Source organism: Quercus lobata, chromosome 11, assembly GCF_001633185.2.
Source record: "Quercus lobata isolate SW786 chromosome 11, ValleyOak3.0 Primary Assembly, whole genome shotgun sequence".
In the NCBI taxonomy this organism is placed as follows: Eukaryota; Viridiplantae; Streptophyta; class Magnoliopsida; order Fagales; family Fagaceae; genus Quercus; species Quercus lobata.
The window spans coordinates 51575651-51585464 of NC_044914.1; the positions used below are offsets into that span (position 1 = coordinate 51575651).

At 34.2% G+C, this 9814-nt stretch overlaps 1 protein-coding gene across 1 annotated transcript; it reads left to right on the top strand.

The window, feature by feature from the left end:
• The first annotated feature begins 3652 nt into the window (after positions 1-3652).
• LOC115967298 (polygalacturonase-like) lies at positions 3653-5622 on the top strand. Its single transcript, XM_031086374.1, has 4 exons — positions 3653-4090; positions 4555-4844; positions 4947-5175; positions 5404-5622. The coding sequence occupies exons 1-4, from the start codon at positions 3653-3655 to the stop codon at positions 5620-5622; spliced, it is 1176 nt and encodes a 391-aa protein (XP_030942234.1).
• The last annotated feature ends 4192 nt before the right edge of the window (positions 5623-9814 follow it).

The following is a 9814-nucleotide window of genomic DNA, read 5'->3' on the forward strand; positions in this document are numbered from 1 at the left end:
ATAAGAAATGTAAAAAAAAAATCAAAAGACTTAATTGTTTTTTTTTTTCTTCATAAAAAGTTTCTTTAAAGCATCCGTTAACTTCTCCCATAATTTATATATTCCTTGATGAACGTTGAGAGAAAACTTCTCCAATCATTATCAATTGATCATCACATGGGATTGAATTCTTTATTTTTATTTTTATTTTTTTGTGTTAGGAAAAACCAGTGGCTAAGGAACTTTATCACATGATTAGTCATTAGTATATTAATCTTTCATTTATTCATACGAAAGTGTTCATCATTGAACATGAGATTGAAGTGTCACAATATTCCCATTATTTTGAAATTAGTATCCAAATTCCAAAATCCTTTCCAACGTTAGCACGTTAATCATTAAACACAATAAATAAATTCCTAAAATAAATCTTTTGTTCACACAATGCTTACATTTGTGGAATAGTTTGAGTCTTCATTAAATTAAACATTTTTTTAGAGCTAAATAAGTAATTTTGTATTCTTAATTATCATAATTCTATTCACTCTTTTTTTTAGAAGAATAAGTCTATTCACTCTATTATGTTATTTTTTGATATACTATAATTATCATAAGTTCCGATCCCATGTTCGCACTGTTAATGGACTATGCAAAAATGGCAATGTGATGCAGGTAGCTTGGGTATTTCACATATTCCAGGAGTATTTTACTAGTTTCGTATTAGGAAAAAAAAAATGATTTGATTATCAAAGTCTTTAACGTGGGTCCTAAAAAATAATAATTAAAAAAAAAAAAAAAAAAAAGAGTAATGCTAGAGATACAAAAAAATTTACAAACTGTTGATGTGATGAGTTATTATTGGTAAATGAAGAAATGATATTACTGGTGAGCATGAAAATTGGTAAGTTCCCATGGTTAAAAAAGACTTTTTTTTTTTTTTTTTAAATTTGGAGAGGATGCTATAAAAGGCCAATTGATCATCCAGAATATGTTGTTGACTATATAATTTCCTAACTTTTTAATTGTATATCCATACCATAAACCTTTAGTGCAAATGTCGTGAAACTTAAATAAATCTTTGACAAAATTAGGTATTGTTCCTGTATTTCCGGTTCACATGGCTTACTGATCATATTGATTTAACATTCAATCAAATTCACAAATAGAATTATGCCGCCTGGAAGCTTAAGAGGTCCCCCAAAATCAGCCCGGAAGTCATGGAAGCAATCAAAACCAGGAGTCATTGATTAACATTCTATCAATTATATTCACGAAAGCAAGAATATATATATATATATCCAAGTTTTGAATGATTGAATCACATTGGAGTCTCCACATCCATCATAGGCTACTGGATTAAACTTATAATAAGCCTTCAAAGTTTCGAAGATTCATTAGAGTATTTCTTTCGCATATGCTTGTGCCGGACCTGTTGGTATTGGCCAAAAAAAGGGGCTGTGCTTTCTGTTTATACCAAAACATATGGGTAAAATGCCTTGGACTGGAAAGACAAAGATATGAAGAATAGGTCTTTAGCTCGTGAAATCAAACTAGATTAGGACTTAAATGGTGAAATTATTTGGTCTATCAAGAAAACTGCTAAAATGATTCTTCCAACCAATAAACAATATCATTTATGTAAATATGTGAGTTAACTTCCCAATTAGTATACGGAAAAAAAAAAAATCACCAAAAGATATCAAATTTGCATAAGTTCTAACGTTTTATTAGTTGAGAGGATTAGAGAGGACCATCTGCAATCTTTCGGTGGACAAGACCTTTTACAGTTGGACTAAAAAAAAAAAAAACCTTTACAGTTATAGACGGTTTAGATATGATAAACAATAGCTTTATCAAAAAGATATGATAAACAATGATAAAGTATGTAGACCATTATGATATTGAAAAGAGAAGGTTAGAAAGGCCGCCGATTTCTTCTCCATTTTCTGCTCCGCATGTCACGTCTAAAACTGCATGCCTCTCTAAAACAGCCCTAATAATGAGGTGTTCCAAATTACAATAATAGCATACCAAATATGTACTAGTACTTGTAGCTGTTAAACGTATCCAATAAAGATGGATAGGGCAGTTTTAGATGATCATCATGCGGTTACGGTACCTTACACTAACCATAAATTATTCTTGGTATTTACGTAATGGACAAAGTAAATAAATCATATAGTACCCACTACTCATCTAGTAGAAGCTAGAATTCATTAAATATACAGACAAACATATGGAAGAATCCAATAATGAAACAGAAACATTAATTCATTTGGTGGACTATATTACAAATCCTAGTCTCTTAGGAGATTGTCTCACATTATCATAATGTGAATTACATCAAAAGGACATCACCGCGAACTAAACGTCCCTTTAAGAGATTATGTACAAGTCAATTAGCCAATAACAGATTAAAGAAAAAGGGGGACCAAGAAAAAATAAAAGCTGATGATGTGTATGAGGGTATGGGACTGTGAATGATTGATAGGGGCTGGAGTTAAGAGGAGGAGGTGTTGATCTTGTGCTTAAAGCAAAGAAAGGTGCTTTACATAACATATCACCCGGAAACAAGAATAAGGAAATTGGCTTGGGGGGGATGTTTTGTTTGCTTTGTCACGTTAATGGTCACTAATTTCATTCCCTTCTTTTGTAATATATTATAACAAAGCTTTTGCAAATCTAACATCCAAAGCAACAAGGTCCATGTACGTCCGTTAGTCCTTTCCAGAACTATAGGTCGAGATCACGTACCCTATCTCCTTTGTCGTAGCCAGGTTTTCATGTATTATTTTGACAATGCTATTTTTTTATTCTCTCTTATTGTTTGTTTTCTTTAGTCTTACAACTGCTAGGGATGGACAATATTGGGACCTCATATTTATAAAGTCATTTTTCTAAATATAAAGTACTGCAATAAAATATATAAAAAATTCAAAATCCAGGAAAGTAGGACTACAATTAGAGGCTGTATATGTAACTTAACTCCAAAAACAAAATGACAGATTTTGAAACAACTCCAACCTAGAAAAGTCGGTGAAAGGTTGTGTTGTGTATTAGAGAATATATAGATGAACCGTGGTTGTGTGACAAAACATCCAGTATTTTATCTCTTTAATGCAAACTTACTTTAACGCCTCCCCACTCCCCAAAAACGGTTATATTGCAACCTTGTGTCACCAAGAAGTAAATGAAGTCCAGTCAAGAAAATAGATCAGTGCATCCAATTGGACAAATACAATCAAGCAGAGACCTACTTTTGCTTCCAATTTAGGCTTATTATCTAGAAAATAGATCTAGGGGGAGACCAATGACCATAATATATAATCCATAAACGGATTAACATGATAGGCAATACAAAATTTATAAATATAATATAAGCATTGATAATGATAGTTGGTCAATTTTAAACTCATTGGATTACATACTCAGCTATTGTAAAAATTAGTAGAAGCATCCAAATCCCAATCCAAAAATGCAAGCCATGTATCAGGTAAAGTGAGAAACTAAATGTACATTCAAATCCTATAAATACCCTTAAACACTTCATCTTCCTCATCACCTCCACAACTGTCAACTTCTAAACTCACTAAGCCATTTCTTCTCTCTCTTACACTTACACACAGACACACGAAGTTACAGACACATTATTTTCTCATCCAAATTAACCAAAATGGCATACCTCAGAAGCTCTCTAGTCTTAACACTTCTCTCTATGTTCATTTCCATAGTGCTAGCTTCTCCTATGACATACAATGTGGCGAGTTTGGGAGCCAAAGCTGATGGGAAATCGGACTCGACTCAGGCTTTTGTTAGTGCATGGACAAAAGCTTGTGCCTCAGTAAAGCCTGCAATTATTTATGTGCCAGTTGGAAGGTTCTATCTAAGGCAACTGGTTTTCAGTGGACCATGCAACAACAATGCTATCATTATGCGCATAGCTGGGACCCTTGTGGCTCCATCAGACTATAGGATCCTTGGAAATACAGGAAACTGGATTGTGTTTGAACATGTTGATGGGGTTACCATATCTGGTGGAATTCTTGATGGCCAAGGCACTGGTTTGTGGGCTTGCAAAGCCTCTGGCAATAGTTGTCCTTCGGGAGCCACGGTATGTGCAAATGACTAAATTGCCTTGTCTTACATATTTACAGTTTAACTTGTGGTGATCTTAATTTTTTCCCCCACTTTATTCTTAAAAAAAAAAATTAAAAGATCTCTTTATAGTTTATACTGGGAGTGGGTGGGATTTACTGTTTTGATTTTCGTTTGAACTTTTGACTGATTTTGCTCTTCTTGGTTTCGGAGGAGATTTTTGTAATATTTAAATAAATTTCAAGGAAATCGTATCGACTATACTGTGAATAATCCCATGTGATGGAGTAGAATATTTAATTTTGTGCACTTGTTGATGTTGCTTGCATTGAAAGTCGATCCCGTTAAGGTCAACATATATACTCCATATATTTATAGTTATGTTTATAGTTGATTTAGAGAAATACTCCATATATTTACTTTATTTGTAAGTTTTAAAACAACAATAATTGGAACATTTTCTTGTGTGTGTGCAAGCAGACACTGGAATTTTCAAACTCAAACAACATTGCGGTACATGCATTAACCTCCCTAAACAGCCAAATGTTTCACATAGTTGTCAATGGCTGCCACAATGTGAAAATGCAAGGTCTCAGGGTTACCGCTGCCGGAAACAGTCCAAACACCGATGGAATTCACATTCAATTATCTTCAAGTGTCGCAATTCTTAACTCCAAGATCGGGACTGGTGATGATTGCATCTCAATTGGCCCTGGTACAACTAACTTGTGGATTGAGAATGTTGCATGTGGACCTGGGCATGGAATTAGGTATTCAATTTTTTAAATCTTAATTAAAATATTACATGTTTGAAACAACTATATTATTTGGTGATGCTAAATTGATCCCATTTGTGTACTTAATTGGTACAGCATTGGGAGTCTAGGCAAGGACCAGCAAGAGGCTGGTGTAGAAAACGTGACAATTAAAACAATTACTTTTACTAGTACTCAGAATGGAGTAAGGATTAAGTCATGGGGAAGGCCTAGCAATGGTTTTGCTAGGAACATTCTATTCCAACATGCCGTTATGATGAATGTCCAAAATCCTATAGTAATTGACCAAAATTACTGCCCTAGCAACAAAGGTTGCCCCGGTCAGGTAATAATTTTTTTATCGCTTATTTTGCATACAAATATAGTTTAAACCAAGATATGGTTTCTTTTGAAAAGGCAAAACATTTTCAAGTAAATCACACAAATTAAATTCTAAAAATTTTAGTTCCCATGAGCAGAAGATTTTTTTAGTTGGAGCTTGCATGCTATGATACTTCTATCAAGTGGTAGATTGACATATAGATTTTTTTTTTCTTTTTTTTTTTTTAAACAGGTTTCTGGAGTTCAAATTAGTGATGTGACATACCAAGACATCCATGGAACATCAGCAACAGAGGTTGCTGTGAAATTTGATTGTAGTCCGGGGAATCCATGCTCCAAAATAAGATTGGAAAATGTAAAGCTCACTTACAAGAATCAAGTAGCCCAAGCTTCGTGTAGCCATGCTGCTGGAACATCTGCTGGTTTTGTCCAGCCTACAAGTTGCTTGTAGAGGGGGGAAAATTATACAAAATCCATATCTATGAAGGATAGAAAAGGAACCTACATTCCTGTCCTTTCATCCTTAGGGAAAAATATTGTACACATTTTTAGTTTTTGTAATATGAAGGTTAGTGTGATAGCTAGGTCATTGAGTGATAAGTTGATTGCTTGAGCCTGTGGCAGTGCTTGCCCACTGGGCATTCTTGAAGCTTGCCTGACATTGCAATCAAAATATAATGTTAAAACTTGAAACCTTTATTTGGGTATATGATTGTGTTTAATTTTTTATTTTCAGTTCGACCCCACTTATTGGATTTATAGATTTTTTTTAAATAATTTATTGTTGATTCATAAAGTTTGTTACTAAGCTCTTTTGTCTATGAAATTTCAATTGAGCATTATTAGTCTCTAAAATTTCAAAAATGAGTATTAATTATTGGTCCATTTGTTAACTATAGTTATTTTTCTAGTCTCTTTTGGTCTATGAAATTTCAATTGAGCATTATTAGTCTCTCAAATTTTAAAAATGGGTATTAATTATTGGTCCATTTGTTAACTATAGTTATTTTTCTAGTCTCTTTTGGTCTATGAAATTTCAAATGAGTATTATTAGTCTCTGAAATTAAAAAAAATGTGCATTGTTGGTCCATTTGTTGACTTTAGTTAGTTTTCTAGTGATCTATGTGTTGAGTGGATTAATTACATTACATGGATGGAAATATTTCAGTAACTTGACAACTTTTTTATTATTAAAAAATTACGTAGCATAATTTACACCTCAGGGAACAGTAAATCTAGCACGTTAAAAGGTCTTTTCTGAAATTAATTAATCCCTACTCAAAATTCCAAATTCTCTAACATGCTAAGGCAATGGAGGAATCGATAATTTACTAGACAAATAAATCTAGGGTCTCAACACTCATGAGCGCATTATTATGAATAGCCCATTTAAAATCTTCTGGGTGGCGAGCTCTTCATACTGCAATCCCAACTTTGGAGAATTTGAGGAGAAAACATGTTATTGAACATGGGTGGTGCGTTCATGACAGCCAAGTAAAACTGAATGTGGATGGAGCTATCTTCTCAGATATCCAAACAACTATAATTCGGAACGACATGGGATAACCTATGGTGGCAAATGGCAATGATTGATAGGATTGCTAAAACAAGAACACCCATGGAGATATAACTGGAAGCCGTGATTTCAAGTCTGCAACTCGCATTGTATATCGGGTTTTGACTGATTGTTTGCAAGGCCGGTGTCTCTAAGAATGTTCTAAATGCTCTACAGAATTGAGATTGAAATTGCTCACAGTTAATGGCCGTGTTTGTGGAAGGCAGTTCTCTGTTGAGTCAATTCGATGAGTGTGATTTTTCTGTTGTGAGGCATGCTATGATGCAGAGTTATAAATACGAGTATGGGTACGATACGGGTACGGGTATAATGATACAACATTTTTTTTTTTAAACTTAGGGTACAATACGTTAGAGATATATGTATTAATAACTTATTAAATATACTTTATTTATATTTTGTAAGCATTTATTTTATATATTGTTAAGCATATATAAATATAAAAGCAATAATGAATAATAAAGTGAATCTATGGCCATCAAATTATGTTTAGAATACAAACCAAGAAAAAAAAGAGTAAATAATAGATAACTAGGTAAGTGTTCAACATTGAAACCAATATATAAAACATATAAATAAAAATTCTTACAAGTTCAGGGTATCTCTTACTATCGGGGGTTGTGTTAGAACGATACCCTTGTCATATCATAGGTGTATCTTAAATGTATTGGCATTTTTAAAAAATAATAATAATTGGGTATGTATCTAGAGGTATTTGTACTATACCTGTATGATACGTAGCAGATACAGGTACGTGAGCAAAAATGAAGTATGTTGGGGAGATAAACATCTTGGGGAGCTTCTTTGAGTAATTAATATAACATGTAAAGACACACTTTAACCCAAAAGGCCTAAGCTCAATGGGTATATGCTCAATTATGTTATATTAACCATTCATTCTTCTCATCTTTATTTAATGTGGGACTTTTCACTCACATGTGTAACCTAACAATCTCCCCTTCACGTGTGAGTCTACCTCTCTATGGGCTTCAAGACTTCTCTGTGGGTCATGAACAAGTCCTACTCACTCCCCCTTACCTAATGGGCTTTTCACTTCATCAACGCGTTATCCATGGGTCTCTCGTACGTCATCCATGGGAACCACGTGTCAACCCCGCACACACATCCATGGGAACCCCGCACGTCCATGTCCATGGGAACCTCGCACCACACCATTATTTAGCACCATTAGCAATATTCCTTTGTTGGGCTTTTCTTTTCTTTCTTTCTTTTTTCTCTAGGCTTTCTCTGTCCCCGCTGGGTAGGGACCATGAACACCTCACCACCTTCACCACACACAACCATGGGCTCTGATACCACTTATTGGGTAGATAAACACTTTGGAGAGCTTCCTTAAGTAATTAATATAACATATAGAGACACACTTTAACCCAAAAAAGCCTAAGCCCTATAGGTATGTGCTCAATTATGTTATATTAACCATTCATTTTTCTCATCTTTATTCAATGTGGGACTTCTCACTCACATATGTAACCCAACAAAGTATCCATGCATCCTAGGAGGCATGCAAAACTTGTATTGGGTCTTGTAGTTTGGATGGAGGAGGTGCTTTCTTTTGTCTAGGTCCAATTACTTGTTGATGCTTCAAACTGATTTATTTAATTTAATAAAATAATTTATGTTTTCTCCCCAAATAATAAAAAATTCCCACTAGTCCACTACCCAAACAGCCAAAAAATTTAATTTCCTGTTTTTGCTTTCTTCTTTAACATCGTTGGGGCTTGTACTACTCTTCAAACTCTGGCTTTACAGAATCCACTGGAGAATAGGGTACGAGGTTTATAACTAGACAACATGGGGCTCAAGAGCGTGTTTACTGTTTACCAGGGGCATTGAACATTGCATCAGAGTATGATGGGTTTATTTTGATCCCAATTCAATTTTAATCAATTACTCAAGTTAGTTACTTAGTCAAATTATGCAATGGTCCAATTAAAGACTAATAGGCACATGCAACCATAGATGTCGCTAAAACTAAATTTCATGCAATGAGAAAATAAATTTTAAAACATGGCGCGAAATGGTCACGACGTGGGAAATCCTAACCAAAAAAAAAAAAAAAAAAGCTCAATGAATGATATATAAGTCATCACTCACTTGAAAACCCACTGACAAATATTGAGGTTACAATTATAAGGGATATACTTAATCCAAAGTACTTACCTATAGTAGAACTTAACTACTGAGCTATCTAATAGCAGCTCCAAACTAGTTGGACTACTTCTCAGTAACCTTCTTTAATGTGCATGAATCTCCACTCTATGACTAATTAACTACAACAACGTCCCTTAAATGATTTAGTATAACTTTGGAACAATAGCATGTATAGTGTCTTAGACAGTGACGGAGCCAGAAATTTATCTTTGAGAGGGCTATATATATATATATATATATATATGTATGTATGTATGTATGTATGGACTCAAAAAATAAAGACCCAAACCTATTTAGATTAGTGGTACCTTGTCCTTTGAATCAGGCCCAAACAATAGAATGTTTAAAGAGAGTGAGAAACTAATTCAAGTGCAATTCTAAACTAAGGCCAAGTTTAAGGCCGAAAAGTCCAGAGTCACAGAAAGGTGTAGTTTAAACAACAATTGGGGATAATGACCTCCTTAGGCTAGTCTGAGAATCAATTTCTTATATATAGATATAGTTCAGGTTTTACACCAAGTTATTCACTGTTCTTTTTTATGTTTTTATAAGTACTTAGAAAATATTCATCCACTTTTTCTGGTGGATTCCTTTCCATTTATAACATTTCTCCATGCATCTCAACCCCCCACCTATACGTTCCCAACCATTTTTCAAGATACTTGTCCTATCAAAACTCTACTAAAGGTGGTAGAAGGAGATGATAGATGTAAAGTTACTATTCAATGGTCATTTCCACATTAATGCAGCTAATAAGGTTGGTGGAGAGCATTGAATGTGGAGGTGAGAGGTTTGAATGTGGAGGTGAGAGGTATACCCTTCAGGAAGCTTCCTCCCACCATCCTTGTCCTCGCGCTGCCGTCTCTTTTCCTCTCCTTGGGCCTTTAAGGGA